Below are 21873 nucleotides of genomic sequence, written 5' to 3'. Positions count from 1 at the left end.
TCTGATGAACTGTACTCCACACATTGTTTGCTCATGCCCATTGACCCACTAATCTCAGTTTCCTTCCCGACTAATCAAGTGAGGTGGAGAGAAAAAAATTAAAAAAGGAAGAAAAAAAAAGAACAACCTGAAGCGCATTGTATCCGGCTACTCATTTGTGTAAGCATAAAAAAAATTGATCCTGTCTTCTTGCTAGTAGACTCATCGAGCAAAATTTCCTACCAGCCATGACTTCAGGAGGTCAAATCTCGTTGGATTCCCCATCTTCCATTCCAATTATGGGTCAACCATTAGGATGTATAACCTCAGTCATCAGTTGTACTTCTGCTAAACCAGCAGGTGTAAATTTTTCTGTTTTTCATTTACCAATATCTCTTCTCTCAATCAATTTCTTTCAAATTACTAAGATTTTCTCTTCTCCCTTTTCCTCTCAACTGATTTACTCTTTTCCAGCTCCGCCCACAACCACAAAAATAAAGAGGCATCATGAGAGAAAATGGTTACCAATGCATCAGGCCTTTGGAATCTGCTCTTAGCATTGAAACTCTGTGAGCCTTCCAAGGACTCCCTTATTCTTCTTTTATATAATTCAATTCAATCAGGATGATCCATAACCATTGAGTTGGTGGCAAGCTTGGGAATGGAGTTGAAGTCGATCTGAATCATTATCATATGCGAAACAAGGAATCCATGGCTATAGAGATTCTTTGTACATGCCAATAGAAGACACAATGGGGTCCATACTCCATATCAAATTTGAATTTTTTGGAGTCTCTTGTCTGCAACAGAGCGGATCCATGACGATTTGATCTTCATCTCCATTCTCTGTGTGACTTCACCAGAAACTCCTGTTCTGATTGTTCTAATTCTTTTTCTTACTCTTCCATTTACAAATATTGTTATCGACAGTTTTTACTCTTCCATTACAGTTTTCTCAAGCTACACAAATTTTTTTTTTCTTGTGGGGGGTTGGGGGGGTGGGGTGCTTCTCCATAAATGGATTTGAATTTAAAGTGGAAAGGGAGAGGAACATGGCGGCTTCCACGTATTGTTGTTGCTTCCAATCCCACTTAATCTTCTTTATAGCTTTGTTGGTCTTGACAAGTGAGTCTCCAAGTTCAAGGACCTAAATGTTCTTCTACTGATTCACCAATCCAATGCCCAACACCCTAAACAGGAACAAATTGATCATGCTGTTGTTTGTAGCTCTCATCAGCCCACTCCATCTTTCACTCATTGCCCTTCACCTTTCCCCCTCAGTCTTCACTTTCTATGTTCCACTGTGTATTGATTCCATTGTCTCTGTATTTTCTTTCCGTCTGCAACCAAAAGACAGATTGGGAACTCCATGACCTTGGTTTACTGAAAACATTTTCTGAGAAGAAATCCATGTGAGTAGTTTGTAAAATATCTTCATTAATTAAACTGGAAACATTATCTAAAGAGGTTTGGCATCATTTCCTTGATCTCACTTGAGGCTTCCATTTTGACATCTTAAAAGAAGTCCTTCAAGAAATCTCCATCCCAATTAGATTCAATCCCTCTACAGAAAGGGCAAAATATTTTTTTTTTTGCTTGCTTTACTGCTTTGATAATGCAGCTTTTTAAGTTGGTAAAGTTCTTGGGTGTTCATCCCAAAAAGTGATTGAAACCAATCTTCATTGAGAAAATTTACTGACCTGCTTCTCTATCAAGATTTTTTTTGGTGGTGCCAGAAGTAGTAAATTCATGTACAATTTTTAGGATACAAAAGTGTTCTTTTATGTGGTCTTCTATAATTTACTTTGACAGGCTTGTTTCTTCCTTTTGATTGGCCATGTATTGTAAGGTTCCTTCAGAGGGGTTTCCTGTCATCTTCATTTTAATGAAAATTAACTTATTGGGGAAAGAAAAGACACTAGGTCTTGTAAATATTCTTATTTACTTATTCTATGTAAAAGGTGTTCAGGACTGCAAGATGTCTATTATCACTTGGTTCACAGGCTGCATCTGGTGCTTCTTTTGAACATTCAACATTGAGGGAACTATTGAAAATGCCAATCCGGTGTTTTAATAATACTTCACGGTGAACTTGATGAAGGCATTGTTCTAAATAGTTCTCTCTGTGCAGGTTGGTCTCATCTTGCGTGCTATGGGATTTAACAATTCCACCCGCATATACCTTGCAGCAGGTGAGCTCTTTGGCGGACAACAGTTCATGAAGCCTTTCAGGGCTCTATTTCCTCGCCTTGAGAACCACAGCACAGTAAGTCCTGCAGAGGAGCTGGCAGAGAATACTCGGGGTCTGCTGGGCTCCGCTGTGGATTACATGGTTTGTCTTCTCTCTGACATTTTCATGCCAACATATGATGGCCCGAGCAACTTTGCCAATAACCTCATGGGCCACCGTCTCTACTATGGCTTCCGGACTACTATCCAACCTGACAGGAAAGCTCTTGCTCCAATCTTTATGGATAGAGAAAATGGCCGCACAGCTGGTTTTGAAGAAGCTGTTCAGCGTGTGATGTTCAAATCAAAATTTGGTGGGCCCCACAAGCATGTTCGACCTGAGTCTTTCTACACGAATTCATGGCCTGAGTGTTTCTGCCAAACATCACCACACAACCCTGCTGATAAGTGTCCACCTGATAATGTCTTGCAAGTTCTTGAGAACCGGTTGCAAAGTGAAGGGACTGATTTTGCTGAACACTCGAATATAACAGATTCTATGGCTGTGAAATAAGTTGGGATTTCATAGTTATTCATTATTCTTTACCATAGGGAGGCAATCTTAAACTTCAGAATTGTTAATGGCAGGTTGCTCCCATCAGTTTCAACCTCTCAGAGATCTTTATACCTGTGGACTATATCATGCTGAGAGTATTAGGTGAAATAGGATTTTGGAATCTTGAAGGAGCTGATGCAGGAATTGCTTGTATTCTGTACTATAGAGAAAGGCTGACATTGTACCTCGTTCTTTATAACCAATAGGAGGGAAGAAAAACTTCATACGTCGGAAATTCTGTGTATGTGGACATATGTGTGAGAAATGTACCTCCTATTACTGCTGCTACTGCTGCTGATGATGATGATGAAGAGGAAGAAGATGAAGAAGAAGAAAAAGAAAGAAAAAAAAAAGAAAGAAGAAAATGTACTTGTAAGGGCCTTTTTGGCATCATTTTTCATTTTCGTTTTGGCCTATTTAAAAAAAATCATTACTATAAATCATATTGATAAAAAATGAAACTGTTTGGTAACTACTAAACATAATAATTTTACCAAAAAAAAAAAAAAACATAATAGATTGTAGAATGAAAAATAAGTTTGGTAATTACCTGTGTAAATAATTTTTATTACATTTTTTAACAAATGGATGAAGAAATTCTCATCACCTATCTTCTTTCCCAAATCATCTCTAAATATTAAAAATGAAGAGAATTCTGGAGATTATGAGACGCTTTGATGCACAAATAAACCATTACTACTTACACAACTTCAAAATATGAACCATAACGATGAGAGCATCTTCTTTAGGCTATCTTTGGTATCATTTTTCTTTTTGATTTTTGTCAATTTGACATAAATCATTAATGAAAACCATTTTTGATCAAGACATAAAAATGGTTTGGTAACCAATAGACATAAAATGGTTATTTTTGAAGAAATTGGTTTGGTATTCCTATGTATAAAATGGTTTTTTGAAAAAAGAGGTTAAGAGATGTTCCTTTCACCCACCTTCTTTATAACTCCTTCAGCTTCCCAAGCCCTTTGAGTTAAATTGCAAAGCATAAAAATCATATTCATGGATGAATGGATCAGAGATGGATTTGCACAGTAGAACATTGATAATGGAGTGAATAGAGACCCGAGATGAGGGATTTATGGGAATGGAGTTTTGCGGTTGTCGTGTTCATCTCTCTCCCTCCCTCTAATTTTTTTTTTTCTCCACTGTAAAATCACCCAACCGGTTTGTATCGCTTTTTTTATATTTAATTTTCCACTTCCTCTTCTTCTTCTTTGACCACCGCCCCATCCATGGCTTCCAAAATTCCAATCCCAAGTCATTCTTTTTAAGGCTGGACAAATTAGGAAGGATCCGGATAAGAATCGTCATAACTCAAACAAAATGTTAGATTTCTTCACACTGTAATACTGTTTATCTCATCTTGAATATAATTTCTCTCCAAATTTTTAGCTTTTTGTTTGAAAGAAAGAAAGAGAAAAACTTTTCTTTTCAAAACCCATTCTTTTCTTCTCTTTGGATGATGATCTGTTCCCAATTTTCAGATCGAGGTTTTCGTTGAGCGTTTCTTAATGGCAAATCTGATTCGTTTCCTAATGGCATTTCTGGTTTGTTCTCCTGGCAGCTCCATCCCAAGGAACTTGTCATCTTCCTAATCATCTCTTCTCTGTCAATCTCTTTTTTCTTCATCAAAGTATAAGGGTCTATTCTATATAGGAAAGGAGAGGAAATCAGATATTGGATGGGGGTGTGAGGAAGATATTGAGACGGGAAGAGAATGGATGGGGTATGGTGTGTGAGTGATACAGAGAAAAAGAGAGAGACTGAGGTTGCACGTGCTGGGAAGAAGAAAGAAGTTTTCTTTTTCTTTTTTTTTTCAAGAAAGAAGATGAGGGAAGAACAAAAAGATGGAATTGAATATTAAATAATAAAGAACAAGAACAAAGCACAAGAGTGCGTTTCGAGAGTGGTTTTCCGGTTATGTATGAGCCACATGTCAATTCATTACTGTGCAAGGAGAGTCCTCTCCCTCCTCCTTGTACGAGGAGCTGAGCCGGATTGGGAGTAACAGATCTGGTCTCCGTTTTCTCTACAACCTAGGAACGAAGCAGGAGTAATAGATCTGGTCTCCGTTTTCTCTACAACCCAGGAACGAAGGAGGAGAAGTGAAAGGGGACAGGAAGAAGAAAATGAGAGAGGCGGGAGAGGAAGATAGGAGATTTGTGGGGGAGGGAGAATGAATGGGGGGTTGTAGGGGAAGGGGTGGGGAGCCGATGAGCAGGGAATGGTTGCAGGGAAGAGGGTGAGAAGAAGACGAAGAAGACGAAGAAGAATAAGAAGAAGAGAGGGGGAGTGGGGCTTGACTTTCTAATAACAAAATCGAATGACGTTTTTACCCCAACTTTTGTGCCATATAAGCACATGTTCATTAACATCAAAACACAAAAATGGGTCAAGAGACGTTTTTGGTTTTTGGTTTTTGATTTTTTTTCAATATTTTTTAAATAGAAACAGGCTCCATAAACGATACCAAACACAACCGAAAACATTTTTTAAGGCAAAAATAAAAAATAAATACTATACCAAAGATAGCCTTAGCAATAAATGCTCCTATGAATGTTTCAGGAAGTTCTGGTCCAATTCTGAGAACATTGCAAAAAAAAAAAAAAAAAAAAAAAAACGGTGGGTTGCCAAAAGGCCTTAATTAAAATGAGCTAGAAAACCAAGTTTGAGCAAACTACACGACCATCTTCATCTCTCTTCAACCTTGCAACCATGGGATAGAACAACACAAGATCAATCATCGGATTGTCTCTGTTTTCTTGGCAATTTCAGTTGAGAATCCATGAAAGATGGATCAGTTTCAGAGAAGGGAATGCACTTATAACAGGGACGAAGGAGAAGAACTGGATCATGGTGAGGATCAGGTCGATCTGTTCGAAAAAGAACGATGAGGATGAAATGTTGAATAAAAAATTAATTAAATAGAAAAATTGAAGGAAAAAAAAACCGAATGGAGTAAAAAACGGGAGAGATACGAAGCGGGTGGGTGTGTGCTTTCATTTTTTACTATTTTAATGATAAAAATAATAAAAAAATAGAAGAAGAATGGTAACTAGGTTAAATAGATTAGTAGGTTACTAGGTGAATAGGAAGGGTAATCTGGATATTTAAAAACATGAGGGTAGAAAGAGATGTAAAAATTTAAAAGCAGGGTAGTTTTAGAAAGGAAGTTTAAGGTAGGATATATAGTTTTAATAAATATAGGGTAAGTGTAGGGTAGTGAACGTAATTGGCCGTTTATACAAACGTGTGTGTGTAACACGCGTGAGATGAGTCAATATAGGTATAAAATAACGCATTTATTAATAAATCTGAATTTTAGATATATTAATATTATAAGTCAGGCATCGACTTTAATTGGAGATTTGGAGTTGGTTTATTATTCTCAATTAGCTAGCGTTGGATTTAAGCAGTTTTTATTTATGTAGCGTTGGATTTAAGCTAACCGTTGACTGTTCTAAACTAACTAATTAATGCTTATAAGAAATAATAATAATAATGAACGCTAGCTTCATATATATCAATTTAATGCTGGTGATTGCTTCATTGTGATTCCTGCTGCTGCGCGCTATCCTTCTGACTTCTGAGGAGTAGTGTACGTGTGTGAGAGATTAAAAAGAGAACCGGCCACGAGTACTGACAATTAAGGATGTTCGATTGGAGTGATTGGAATAAGAGTAAGTTTTCCCAGGAATCCCATTGCTTCTCATTCCAACTTGCTGCTGCTGAATCCAATATTCTGGTTCTGAATTGTTAATGGTGATAAATGTCTAGTTTTCTTGTGCTTTGTTTTTATTTTTATTTTGAACGATTCTCTCTTTTTTTTTCTCTCTGTCTGAGACTGTCTCTCTAACTTAAAACTACTTGTGCATTTGCAGACATTGAGAAGTCGTCAAAAATGACATTCGGCGGATCCTCTTCTACGCCTTGGAACTTCACATCATCATCATCATCAACAGCAACAACAACAACCTCACCGGCAGGAGATTTTTCAAGGCTTGCTTTGGGGGCTTCTTCTTCAACACCTGCTTTTGAAATAGGCTACCGCCCATCATCATCTCCCTGGTCAATGCCAGGTAAACCCAAGCATATTGCTGTGTCATTCCATCAAACACGGAAAATTATCTCCTTCAATTCTCTGTCCAGTCCAGTTCCCTAGTGCGTGCCTGTAATAAGACGAGGTGGATCCCATCCCGACAGAGTGGAGTGTTCGGGGCAGAGGTGGAATGATCATTGCACCTGGCTTCCTTGTTAGAGACACGTACACTACCCTAGGGGATTAAATTGAACCGGACAGAAAATTGCAGGGGATAAAGATCCGGAGCAGCATTTGTTTGCGTAGGATTAATAGATCGATCTTTGATTCTCGATCAGCAACTTGATGACTAACATATTGGGTTTTCTTAAAACCCAATTTCCAACAAATATCATTTCTAAGGGCCTTGGACGGACCCTGGAGTACTGCTTTGTTAATGGACACACTGCTAGTTCCTTTTTGTTTTCGCAGGATCTTTTATGACTGGACAAGAGAAGCCTATTTCAGAAGGCTTAAATAAGTTCAAGTGGAGTCCTGTTCCATTTGGAAACCCATTCCAGAAAACAAGAGAAACATCTGGGAACAACACATTTGGTAGTACAGGAACAGCCCCACTTCTATCTAGTACTGCACCAGCTTTTGGCAGTCCTGTACCCTCATTTTGTGGTAAAAGATTTGCACATCCTCAGCTTAATTTCAAAATTGCATGTTGGCATCCCTCATAAGATTTAGATTATTATAACACACCCTCTGTAAAATGTCGAAAAATTATCTCCTCTAATTCCCTGTCCGGCTCAGTTCCCCAATTCTTCTAATAGGGGAGTGGTGGACCCCACCTGGGCAGAGTGTTCAGGCAAGGGTAGGGTGGTCATTCCAGCTCCCCATGTTAGAAGAACTGAAGAATTGGGCCAGATAGGGAATTAAAGGGGATAAAAATCCGTACAAAATCACATATTCTCCCTCCCCTTTTTATTTTTTATATTTTTTATTGTTTTTCCATAATGCCGCTCTTTCAAGGCATGAAACTGCACACTGTCCATGTAGCAAAGCATCTACCAAATGAGCAAAGGATGTGGTTTAAAATTACAAAGATGTGAATTTTACAGTTTTATTTATTTTTCATTGTTTGTAATATAATAAATATTCTAATACTTTAGGTTATATCTTAACACCCCCCCCCCCCAAAAAAAAAAAAAAACAAAAAAAAACCTTTAGTTTAAACACTAATCCATTTTCATATCTCATTTCGGGTTAAGATTTCAAGTTTTTAACATTAAGATGGATTCTTGTATCTCTCTATCACATGGACCCACCCGTATAATTCAATTGAGTTGCTCCCCTTTTCATATCATGATGGATTTTTTTACTTACGCAACATGCCTTAATGATTTGGTGGTTGATTGGTTTCTCTTTGAATATTGTACAAAGAATCGTTGTGGATCAAGGAAATTAATGACCTTTCATTTCTTTTATTTTTTTTTCAAGTTAAAGTTTTTTTTTTCTTCCCTTTCTCCTATCGATCATTGTTTACTCTTTTTTTCTCATTTGTTGTCCCTATTTTGAGTCTTACTAGAATTTATCCTATAAAACTTTTATCATTTTTTATCTTATTAGGTTAATGGATGTATATCTTGCAAGTTGAGGGTTTCCCATATGAATTGGATTACTTTATCTTTCACTATCCTCGTTGAAATATAATTCTTCAGTACATGGAAATATAAGAGTGGATCCACTTGATAGAGGACATTATATTATAAATTTTCAGCCTAAAATAAATAGTGAAAGAAATTAAAAAAATTATAAGATGTTAATTTTAATTGGATCGATCCATTTGTAACAACTAGCTAGAACTTGTCCTACTTGTCACAAAAGAAAATATGTTCTTGAAATTGTTTTTTTTAATCTTATGTTATTGAATAGTGTTTTCTGAACTGACAACTTTAATTTTTTTTTTTTTACAGGATCCTTTAGAATTTGTCTGAAGTGTGTTACTTGTGGAGGTTTTGATTGGGTTCCTCAGATAACAGAATCAGCATTCGAGATAAGTAATCCATTTGGTTCAAAACAACCCTTTGGTGGATCACCTCAGCCTGCGTTTGCTGTTTCTAACAAGCCTGGTTTTGGTACTACTAATACTACTACTACTACAAGCAGCCCAATAACTTTCACATTTGGTAGTACAGGAACAGCCCCATTACTGTCTAATGCACCAGCTTTTGGCAGCCCTACACCCTCATTTTGTGGTAAGTATTGTGATATATATTGTTAGGGTAAAAGATTTGCACAATCTCACCTTAATTTCAAAATTGCATGCTGGTACCGTTCATAAGACTCAGATTACGTAGCACACATGGTTTTAGTGCATGGTATTGGAACGGGTATCGATAACCTACAAACCGATATGATACTGATATGGTATCAGCCTGGATCAGCTGTATCGGACAACTTTGCCCCTGATTCTCCTTTAAGAATGAGTTTTTTTTTTGACACTTTTACCCCTTGTCCATACTGTGCTATCGATACAATATCAGTATCGGTGACTAGCGAAACCGGTACGTATCGCCCGATATGAGCGATACGACACCAAACCTCAAACCATGTTTTAATGTTTTTTCATAATGCCCCTCTTCCAAGACATGAAACTACACACTGTTTGTATAGCAAACCTTCTCCCATATTGTTATTATATAATTTCAGCCACCTTGTAAAGACCAGCGATTCAGTACAAGAGCATGTTCATTTGATAGAGGACTCCACACCTATTTCACTTATAAAAAACATGCCCTAATGAGCAAAAGATGTGATTTAAAATTACAAAGATGTGAATTTTATAGTTTTATTTATTTATAATTTTTAGTAATATAATAAATATTCTAATACTATTGGTTATATCTTACCCAATAAAAAAAAATCTAGGTTAAATATTAAGCCATTTTTATAACTCATTTCGAGATAAAATTTCAAGTTTTTAATATTAAGATGGATTTCTGTGTCTCTCTATCACATGGACCCACCCATATAATTCAATTGAGTTGCTCCCCTTTTCATATCATGACGGATTTTGTTTACTTGTGCAACATGCCTTTATGATTTGGTGGTTGATTGGTTTCTCCTTGAATATTGTTCAAAGAATTGTTGTGGAGGAAATAACTTTTCTCCTATTGATCATTGTTTACTCTTTTTTTTCTCATTTGTTGTCCCTACTTTGAGTCTTACTAGAATTTATCCTATAGAACTTCTATCACCAATCTTTTTCTTATCATGTTAGTGGATGTGTATCTAAGTATCTTGCAAGTTGAGGGTTTCTCATATGATTTGGATTATTTTATTCTTCACTATCTTTGTTGAAATATAATTCTTCATTAATGGCAATATAAGAGTAGGTCCACTTGATAGAGGATAATATATTATAAACTTTTAACCTAAAATAAACAATGAAAGACATTCAAACTCATAAAATAATATTTTTAATTGAATCATGATCTCCATAACGATCCATTTGTGATAACTAGCTAGAAATTGTCCAACTTGCAGTAAGAAAAAATATGTTTTTTTTTTTTTTTTTTTTTGTGGAAATAAGAAAAATATGTTCTTGAACCTTTTTTTTTTTTTTAACTTAGGCAAAAGGTTTCAGACACAACCGTGCATGGTGCACAATCATGTTTTCAATTGTTAGATGGACATGATCATGTACAGTACATGGCTTTTCATCTCCATCCAACAGTTCTAGACATGGTTGTGCACCATATATATACGGCCGTATACGAAAACTATCCCCTTTAACTCATATTATTGATTACTGTTTTCTTAACTAACAACTTCTTTAATTTCCTTTTACAGGATCTTTTAGAATTTGTCTGAAGTGTGCTACTTGTGGAGGTTTTGATTGGGTTCCTCAGATAACAACACAATCAGCATTCGAGGGAAGTACTCCCCAGCCTGCGTTTGTTGTTTCTAATAAGCCGGTTTTTGGTACTACTACTACTACAAGAAGCAGCCCAATAACTTTTGGGACTGCAACAAGAACTCCAACATTTGGTAGCACAGGAACAACAACAGCCTTTCTCTTTTCCGGAGCATCCACATTGGGGACATCGAGCACTATTCCTATTACTTTTGGCTCTTCAAGTGCTCTACCCTTCAGCCCACTACAGAGCAAGTAACAGAAGGGAAGGGAAGGGAAGGAAAGGGAATTGGAATCAGTTTTTTAAAGAAGAAGAAAAGTTCTATAATCATGATCGATTGTGTTATCTAAAATTCTTATCCAATGTGTTAATTATATGTATGAAATATAAATTTTTTTTTAAAAACTTTTCAAATCAAAAGGATATTGAAAAAAAAAAAGAAGTAAAGTTTAATAAACAAATTTGAAATGTTTTGGAGTGAGTCATTTATTCATGTAAAGTTATGATTACGAAAGCTTCTAGTTTAGTTTTGGTTTGATTTCACTTTCTTTTCCCTTTATTTCTCTTACAAACATGAATTATAAGGGGTTCTGGCTCTTGATGGTATCTTTTATATTTTTGTTTATGGTCTATTCAAAAAAAAAAAAAAAAAATGTAAACGATTGGTATTTGATAATCACTAGGCATAATAGAGTATAGATTGAGAAATTATTTGGTAATTACCTATGTGTAAATAATTTTAATTGGTGGGTGAAGGAATTTCCCCTACCACCCTAGGTTGACAATGATGGGTGAATCAGGGTCACGAAAATTCTTTCAAATTTATTCCTAACCACACTTTGTAATGCACTCGTGGTATTCCCAACATTGATAGTACCATCTCAACACAACCTTGTTGATAATCTTACTAACGGTGTCTCACTTCTAACACACATCGATGAGCAAATACTAATATTGACTGGTTGGAGAAATTCCAAGTTTATCAATCCCGCATAGTCGTATGTATTTTTACTTAGCTAACACAAAGTGGTCAGATCTGCTAGATAATGCACACTCATCCTGTCATCACCATGCACTTCAAAATATCTAAATAAATACAAATGCATGGACAATCAAATTGAACGTGGTTTGACAAATTGCCTACATCCACAGAGTATTTCCATGACCAAGCATTTCCTATACTCATCCACTAGTGATTTTTGGCAGTAACAACTCAGGAACATCCTATCTTGCTTACACACAAGAGCAAGGGTTACAACTCTGATAGTGTATTTTAGTCGTAATAATGACTCAGGGCACCTTCTCTTGCTTCAACCCTCGATGATTACAAAGGCTAGGACAATAATCCTCAAACTCTATATAAGTCCCAATTTGCTAGGTTTAAAATATAAAAACAGAAAATAACAAATTCTCACAATTACATCAATGGTCTAGGTCTTTTAACATTAAACATAATCCTAGAACAATAAAAATAAGGATTTGCGGTGTGAATTACCTCAACCTTTGTAATATCATTGATGGATGCTTACCCAATACGTGGAAGACAACACAAGTGCACTACGATCTTCAATGAAATAATGTCAATCACCAAAACCCTTTTCTTGCACAACTTAGGAATCGCAAATTCATATTACCCACCATGTGTAATCCCACCTTGTAATACCTCTTTGATGTGTCAAAAAAAAATAAAAAATAAAAAAATAAATAATAAAACATTATGTACACAACATCAAAGTAGGAACCCTAACAATCAGAGCAACTTCTTCATTAATAAAGGGGATCTTCTGGTCTCTGGAATGCTCCTATGAATGTCTTTGGACATTCTGGCTCGAATTTTGAGAATATTGCTAAAAAGGTGGCCAAAAGGCCTTAAAACGAGCCAATTTGAGCGAAACTATATTTGGCCAGGGGAAGGGCATTTTGATAAATTTAGAAGAGTTTCGTGATAGTTTGTCATGTAATGAGTTGGCGGCTTGCTTATGAGCCGTTAGATCTTGCTTAAAAAGCGTGGGCGCAATGAGGATCATTGGATCTGACGATTTCCGTCAGATTCTTGCGGGGAGTCCCAAGTCCTATGGAATGAAATCTGCGCATAGAACTCTCTATGACCCCGCCCAACACCATAGCATGGTCAAAGGGAGGTAGGATCAGTGACCGTCTGATACCTTGGTCAACTTGTGGGGCGCGATACAGAGCCTCCAATTGTCAAATTTACGCTAGTCAAAATGCGGGAGTGTTCTACGCCTATCAAATAGAATCTTCGCATAATGTACATTACTCATGCTTTACACGGAAGCTGGTTCATCTGCGTCTTCAGCATTGATTGTTTGATCAGGATCAAGAGATGTAGGTCAAATCTCAACTGTTAGATTGCGTAACTTCTGTAGGGACAACATGAGCCAAGCAAATGGTATCTCAGTCACGGTGTACGTATGTATGGAAAACACAGAAATATATAATACAACAGATTTGCGCCATGATAGTAGGATCTGCTTCTAAACTGGCGAGACTAATCGATGTCGTCGAAACAACACTGTCAACCACATTCAACTACGTGGGCGCTACATCGGAACATAGCCTTGATTTAATGGATCGTTGTTGTATCGAATTCCGTCTGCTAGAGCAACCACAGTACGCGCAACATAATCTTTTTCGTCATCTGCTTCTTCCATTTAAACGTGTGCTTTCATATCCATCTTTAGATCAGAATCTGTCGATGTAATCGAATCTGAGCCACCTAGTTCTTGATTCAATACATCCGCTTCTACAGTATTACTTTGTTACAACTTATAAAAACACCCGAAACAGAATCTTATGCATAAAAACCTCATTTGACTTAATTTTTGAATGTGGTCTTCACCGCCATGCTTGTGACACTTTGATGCATCACTCCACATTTGTATATACAGGAAAAATTGGCAAAGAGCACCTCAAAATTCTCCAAACTCTCCCAATTTGATTATTTTCTATCCGACGATATCGTAATGGTTGTAACTCCTTATCCGACATCGAAACGACGTACTTTCATAAAAAGTTGGAAAGATTACACAATGCTCTACAAATTTCCAGTTTATTCCTCCTTCCAAATATTCCATATGGACTTGCCAAATTGGCTCCAAAGTGGATATGTATATGCACGAACCTATGCAATCTTCAATCAACTTACGAGGGACGTACACGAAACCTGCATTCCAGGCATCCTTAAGGCCCAAAAGACATGACTTTTGGCACCACCACTTACCTATCTGTTGAAAGCTATCAAATTGACCATTCCAAGATAGTCCAAACAACTCCGTAAGAGCCTTCCATATGAACTTTAAAAAGTGACAGAAAAGAGATGTCGGATGGACTCTTCTTGTTGATAGCACAACTCACATCTCGAGGGTAAGCAAATACCATTCCTCTTGACCTTATCATCATCATAAGGCAATTTTCCAAGAAGCAATCTCCATCCGAAGATTGACTGCCGAAGGAGGCCGGTGAGACTTCCAAACTAGCTTAGCCCACCCCACCTTGGGCTTGACCATTTCATTACTATCAGATTGCTAAATGAATCGGATAATAATCGATCGGATAAAGGGATTATCATATTTGTATCTGATTAGTTTTCAGACGGATTCGAATTTTCCTAAACGGATACTAATGTGGATTGAATACGGATTTTTGAATATCCGTTGACATCCTTAATCCTTTGCGGCTTGGGGTTGACCGGCTCTTGTGTTGCGCTCAACTCACGACTGCCATGTGGATATAATGCAAATCCACTGGTGGGTAGACGAGCCAAATTCAAAACTCAAAATTCAAAATTCAAAATTACCACTCAAAATTCAAAAATGCCAAGGTGCTGTCTACCGACCATTGGACTTGGCGGACTGTGAGTTGAGTGTAGAACGATGGCAGCTCAACCCCATGCCACAGAGGATCCAAGTCCTGAGATTTTAGTTAGGTCACCATTTTTTTGTGGGGCTTTGGCTCAAGTTGAACCGTTTCTCCAAGTCAATCCGCATGAATCAACTGAGCACACTGAGCTCAAATGTGACATTTCTCATTAACTTAAAGGAGAAAATTTCCATACACGACTGTGTAAGCCGTGTATGTGAGAGGGTAAGAGTTTCAAAGTATTAATTAATGAGTGGGGGTTTATGACTTTTTCAACTCTTTGTGAAAGGGGACACGTCTGTGCATGCTTACACAACCATGTATGAAAACTTTCCCCTTAATTTAACTATAAAGAAAAATTTGCAGCGTGTAATACGGGTGAGAGAAGTCAACATAGGTATAATTATTTACATCTTCTGAAGTAGCTAGCTAGCTAGCGTTGGATTTAAGCTAACCGTTGACCGAACCAACAACTACAAAAAGGTCGATCTCCAATTCAATGCTTCATGCTGATTCCTGCTGCTGGTATCCTTCCTTCCTTTCTTCCTTCTAACTTCTGAGGAGTAGTGAGAGAGAGAGAGAGAGTGAGAGAGAGAGAGAGAGAGAGAGAGAGAGTACTGACAATTAATTAAGGATGTTCGATTGGACTGATTGGAATAAGAGTAGGCTATCCCAAGAATCCCATTGCTGTTTCTTTTTGCGGATCCGACTCCTCTATTTTCTCCTATCCGGTACTGTCATGTGCCCTCACACACAAGCGGGAACAGCCTTATCTCCGCTCGGGGCAAACCACCGCCTTACATTCGGCTTTGCTTGTGTGTAGGGCACACACAGGCAGTAAGGGCACGAGGAAGTAGAGGAGTCCATTTGTCTTTTTGCATTATTCGCTTTGATTCTCAGCATCTCTCTCTCATTAGATGTGTAAGTTAGAGTTACTTGTGATTTTGCAGACATTGGGAATTCAACAAATATGCCATTCGGGTCCTCTTCTACGCCAGCTTCCAACTTCACATCACCGGCAGGAGATTTTTCAAGGCTTGCTGCTTTGGGGGCTTCTTCTTCTTCTTCAACGCCTGCTTCTGCTTTTGAGATTGGCTGCAGCCCCCCATCATCATCCTCGTCAATGCCAGGTAAAGAAATTAAGCATATAATATATATAGGAGAATGTTCTCTGTGCCGCAGCGCAGACAGCACCCAGGTACATGGGCCTGCCATTCAGGAGACAGGGTGGTCATTGCGCTCAGCCCCATGTGCCTGGGCGCGGCCTACGCTGCGGCACAGAGAACAACGCCCCAATATATATATATATATATATATATATATATATATATATATATATATATATATATATATATATATATATATATATATATATATATATATTGCGTTACTCAAACAACTGTGCAGCTAGCTAGCAGCCCTCGTTTATGTAGGATTAGATCTTGATGAATAATCCATCTCTTAATTGTACTAGTTTCTTAATTAATAATGTTGAGCGAGCGAGCGAGTGACCCCACCATACTGCTGTGTTTTCTTTGCTCCACCCGCCTGGCCCGCCCCGTTTATTAAACATATCAAGCTCAAGCTTGACACGTTTAGTAACCTGGTGGTCCCTGTGTGGGGTCCTAGCCTGTCGGACGCTTGACTGGATCGATCGATTTTAGGCCCCACCTAACCTGCGTGGTTACAGCTAGCCCGACCCTTTACTTTGTAAACTTCCCGTCCCCTTCCCTCTCCCAGTCTCCCCTGTGTAGCTGTGTCTATCTTGTCTTCTATCAAATTCTGTGTTTTAATTTCAGAATATATGGATAAATTACAATATCCTACTCTTATTAGGACTGTTTGATTTTAATAGATTGGTGATATCTATTTCGTCCACAGGATTATTCATTAAGAAATTCTCTTTCATAATTTGTCTTCAATTTATTTTAGATTCTGTTGAGCAGTAGTCGATAGAGTCTATTTCGAGTAGGATTTCTTTTATGGGTTTCATTATTGAATTTGATTCCATGTCATTACTGAAATTGATATCACAACATCATATATATATATATTTGTAATTAGATCACCATTTAAAGCCCATTTAGATTTAAACAAACCCATAACCCAGTTTTGCACCGTTTAAGATTTGATTATATTACCCGATTATAGTCCGAGCCCGTCTAGTCCCAGCCCATTTTTCGACCAACTTTTTTCTTAAAACCCTACCCGGCCTTCGGCCTTGGACCCTGGAGTGCTATGTTGACACCAGTTCCTTCTGTTTTCGCAGGATCTTTTATGACTGGACAGAAGAAGCCTATTTCACAAGAAACATCGGGGAACAACATATTTGGTTTAAAACCATCCTCTGCTGAATTTAGGAAATGGATTAATGCTGTTGAGAAAGACCACCGCCCTGGAATTTTGTTTCAAACAACTCCAACATTATTTGGTAGTACAGAAACAGCCCCATTTCTGTCTAGTGCACCAGCTTTTGGAAGCCCTGCACACTCATTTTGTGGTAACCATTGAGATATATTGTTAGGGTAAAAGATTTGCTTAACGTCAGTTTAACTTCAAAATTACATGTTGGCACCCCTCATAAGACTAAGATTACTGTAGCACACCTCCTATAAAATGTCTCATATTCCCCCCTGACCCTATTTTTAATGTTTTCCCATAATGCCGCTCTTTTAAGGCATGAAACCGCACACTCTCTGTGTAGCAAATTAACCATCTCCCAAATGAGCAAAGGATGTGGTTTAAAATTACAAAAATGTGAATTTTACAGTTTTATTTATTTATTTTTTTATATTAATATAATAAATATTTTAATACTTTAGGTTATATCTTACCTCTACAATAAAAAAAAACTTTAGGTTAAACACTAATCCATTTTCATAACTTATTTCAAGTTTTTAACATTAAGATGGATTTTTGTATCTCTCTATCACATGGACCCACCCATATAATTCAATTGAATTGATCCCCTTTTCATGCCTTGAAGGATTTTTTTACATGTGCATGCCCTTATATATGATTTGGTGATTGATTGGTTTCTCTTTGAATATTGTTCAAAGAATCGTCGTGGAAATGACCTTTAATTTTTTTTTTCAAGTCTTTCATTAATTAATTGAAGTTTTTTTTTCTTCCTTTCTCCTATTGATCATTGTTTATTCTTTTCTTCTCATTTGTTGTCCCTTCTTTGAGTCTTACTAGAATTTATCATGCAAAACTTCTATCACCATTCATTTTCTTATAAAGTTAGTGGATGTGTATCTTGCGAGTTGAGGGTTTCCCATATAAATTAGATTATTTTATTCTTCACTATCTTTGTTGAAATATAATTATTCAGTACATGGCGATATAAGAGTGGGTCCACTTGATAGAGGACTGTATACTATAAACTTTTAACCTAAAATCCTATAATTATGTTTTATTGGGTAGTGTTTTCTTAACTGACAACTTCTTTAATTTCCTTTTACAGGATCCTTCAGAATTTGTCTGAAGTGTGCTACTTGTGGAGGTTTTGATTGGGTTCCTCAGATAACAACACAATCAGCATTCGAGACACGAACTCCATTTGGTTCAACACAACCCTTTGGTGGATCACCTCAGCCTACATTTGTTGTTTCTAATAAGCCGGTTTTTGGTACTACTACTACTACTACTACTACTACAAGCAGCCCAACAACTTTTGGGATTACAACAAAAACTCCAACATTTAGTAGTACAGGAACAAACCCATTTCTGTCTAATGCACCAGCTTTTGGAGGCTCTGCACCCTCATTTTGTGGTAAGCATTGTGATATATTGCTAGGGTAAAAGATTTGCATAATGTCAGCTTAATTTCAAAATTGTATGTTTGTAACCCTCATAAGACTAAGATTACTGTAGCACACCCCATGTAATATGTCTCATATGCCCTCCCTATTTTTACTGTTTTTTCATAATTCACCATCTGTCAAGGCATGAAACTGCATATTGTCTGTGAAGCAAATTTCAGCCATGCCTTATAAAGACTAGCGATTCAGTACAGAAAGATATATGTTCATGTGAAAGAGGACCCCACACCTATTTCACTTATAAAAAACATGCCCAAATGAGCAAAGGATGTGGTTTAAAATTACAAACATGTGAATTTTACAGTTTTATTTATTTTAAATTTGTAGTAATATAATAAATATTCTAATACTTTAGGTCATATCTTACCCGCCAATAAATAAAAAAAAACTTTAGGTTAAATATTAAGCCATTTTCATAACGCATTTCAAGCTAAAATTTCAAGCTTTAACATTAAGATGGATTTCTGTGTCTCTCTATCACATGGATCCACCCATATAATTCAATTGAGTTGCTCCCCTTTTCATATCATGACGGATTTTTTTACTTGCGTAGCATACCTTTATGATTTGGTGGTTGATTGATTTCTCCTTGAATATCATTCAAAGAATCGTTGTGGAGGAAATGACCTTTAATTTCTTTTATTTTTTTTTTTTAAAGTCTTTCGTTAATTAATTAAAGTTTTTTTCCCCTTCCATTTCTCCTATTGATAATTGTTTACTCTTTTCTTCTCATTTGTTGTCCCTTCTTTGAGTCTTACTAGAATTTATCCTATAAAACTTCGATTACCATTCCTTTTTTTTTTTTATTAGGTTAGTGGATGTGTATCTTGCAAGTTGAGGGTTTCTCATATGATTTGGAATATTTTATTCTTCACTATCTTTGCTGAAATATATTTCTTCAGTACATGGTAACATAAGAGTGGGTCCACTTGAAAAGGACATTATATTATAAATTTTCAGCCAAAAATAAATAGTGAAAGGGATTTTAATTGGGTCATGATCTCCATAACAATCCATTTGTGATAACTAGTTAGAATTTGTCCAACTTTTCTCATCAAAAAATATGTTTTTGAATTTTTTTATTTATTTAGGTAAAAGGTTTCGTATACAGCCGTGCATGGTGCATAATCATGTTTTCAATCGTTAGATGGACATGATCGTGTACAGTATATGACCTCTCATTTCCATCCAACAATTGCAAATATTGTCGTGCACCATACGCAGTCATATACGAAAACTCTGCTCTTTCACTTATGCTATTGAGTAGTGTTTTCTTAACTGACAACTTCTTTAATTTCCTTTTACAGGATCATTTAGAATTTATCTCAAGTGTGCTACTTGTGGAGGTTTTGATTGGGTTCCTCAGATAACACAATCAGCATTTGAGAAAAGTACTCCATTTGGTTCAACACAACCCTTAGGTGGATCACCTCAGACTTGTCCTTTAGCAGGTGGAGGGAGTAGAGTTGCACCTTACACTCCTGCATTTGTGGCGAATAGTTTAAATGGCATACGGTCTCTTGGTAAGGTAATGTCAATATCGGCTATGCCTACTTACCAAGATAGAAGCCATGAAGAACTCAGGTGGGAGGACTATCAGTTACAGGATAAAGGTATGTTTTATGGACACTAAACTATAATAAAATTGGGAAAATGTTGGGGGTGGGTGGGGGCAGGCCATGCTCAGACATAGTGGGGGCCGAAATTACCGCTCCAGATGTCAGCGTGCTCTCATTGACTGTTGTGCATGCGTGGCCCCTGAAGTCTGTCACAGAGAGCGGTCTCTCAGTAAAATTTTGCGCATTAGTAGCTTTTTTTTTTTTTGGGGGGGGGGGGGGGAAGGAGGAGGTAAAATATAATAAATTTTAATGGAAAAGTTCTCTGTTGGAGAGTGTATCGCCCATGAGTAAACATAATGAGGAATAAAATGACCACCCTGCCCCCTATGAAAGGTGAAAATCCCGTCCCCATGATGCTTTCGTGTACGCTCTCATTGATGGCCCCCAGGCAAGCAAAGGCCATGCTCCATTGCTCCCCCATAGAGAACACTCCCCCTAAATTTTAATGGTTCAAAATTGAATAGAAAGTTAAAATATAAAAGGGTAGATTACACATCACCCCCTGGTTTTCAAACGAAACTCAGATCACCCCCCGGTTTTTGAAAAAACTCAAATCATCCCCTAGTTTAGACCCCAATATGACAAATTAGTCCCTATCATTAGTTTTATGCTATTAAGTGATGATGTCAACTAGTTAAATAAATTTAAATCCCTAAATTACCCTTGACATTCAAACATAGATTTTGAAGGGTAGTATTATAAATTTAGTTATAATGTTTTAGTATAAAGGTAAAATAGTTCTTTCACACCAATAATTAACAGTAGACTAACACCATTACTGTAGAGGGGTGATTTGAGGTTTTTTTAAACAACTAGGGAGTGATCTGAATTTCGTTTGAAAACCAAGAGGTGATGTGTAATTTACCCAAATATAAACAGAAGAGAAAAGACATCACATCCTTGCCAACTCAGTAACCCCCATGGACACTTGTATACTAATTTTCTATATCATTTTTTTTTTCTTCTAATGCATGGTTTTTTTTTTTTTTTTTGGTTGATAAGATCTTCTAATGCATGGTTGAATTGCCTGCAGGTGGTCCCCGTACTGCTTCTCCATCTCTATATGCTGGATCAACAACATATGCAAGACGGTTCTCTTTGTGAATACCTGGGTCTGCTTTTGGTCCGGGGAAACAACATTTGGTTCCTATTTAATGTACCTTTGCTTGTGGAAATGGATCCTCCTTTAGGGCAAAGTGCCAATACTGGAAGAATACCATCTACGTACTTCTCTAAGTGAGTCGAGCTCACTTGACACTACTAGATTTCGGTGTAACTTTCAAGTTACTAGTGAAGTGGAAAATGGGAAGAATGAGAGTGGACAGTTTCGTGGCATGTGGGGTTTGTCGTGGACTGTGACACTTTATTTTTATCAAAACCAGTGTATGGGGGAATGCAGTTGGTATGATTCCGTAGTGGAAGTGTTATGTTGTATCACAGAATCTAGTCCAACATCGGTTGTGTCTTGACCATGTAATGTCCATAAAACTGTGCGACGAACCTTAGCCAAAATGAATAGTATCGTAGCATGTGGGGCCCACCGTGGACTGTGATACTTCAATAATTAGCTATTTGTTTTCTATTTTAATGGAAATTAGTTGTTGATTTATACTATTAATTGAAAAAGGAACATCGATTTTTTTCTTTTTAAATTCAAGTTTTGATGTAACTTTTATGCGGTATACACATACAACTTGATTTTAACTAAAAAGAAATTTACATACGACATGGTAGGTGGGATGGGGATGAAATTTTATGGAAATGTATATACCAACGCCCCCTAACGAGTGTCAGCCCAAACAGAATTTGTTATGTGACAAAACAA

The 21873-nt window shown here is 37.0% G+C and overlaps 2 protein-coding genes across 2 annotated transcripts in view; both read left to right on the top strand.

Moving 5' to 3' along the window:
- The window catches only part of LOC122656787 (O-fucosyltransferase 1-like), a 43823-nt gene extending 40831 nt beyond the window's left edge, over positions 1-2992 (top strand). Inside the window, exon 9 of the mRNA XM_043851437.1 lies at positions 2111-2992. Within this exon, the coding sequence (XP_043707372.1) occupies positions 2111-2722 (612 nt within the window). The 3' untranslated portion in view covers positions 2723-2992. The remainder of the gene's footprint in view (positions 1-2110) is intronic.
- A 2582-nt stretch (positions 2993-5574) lies between these two features.
- LOC122655494 (nuclear pore complex protein NUP98A-like) lies at positions 5575-21152 on the top strand. The gene is made up of 11 exons (XM_043849683.1): positions 5575-5638; positions 6664-6861; positions 7293-7487; positions 8783-9064; positions 10662-10793; positions 13062-13136; positions 15556-15735; positions 16875-17105; positions 18072-18380; positions 19737-20042; positions 21082-21152. Exons 1-11 carry the CDS (start codon positions 5575-5577, stop codon positions 21150-21152), a joined length of 2043 nt encoding a protein of 680 aa, XP_043705618.1.
- Positions 21153-21873: the final 721 nt, after the last annotated feature.

This window comes from Telopea speciosissima, chromosome 3 (genome assembly GCF_018873765.1).
Source record: "Telopea speciosissima isolate NSW1024214 ecotype Mountain lineage chromosome 3, Tspe_v1, whole genome shotgun sequence".
Lineage (NCBI taxonomy): Eukaryota > Viridiplantae > Streptophyta > Magnoliopsida > Proteales > Proteaceae > Telopea > Telopea speciosissima.
This window is presented reverse-complemented; position numbering and strand designations above follow the sequence as displayed.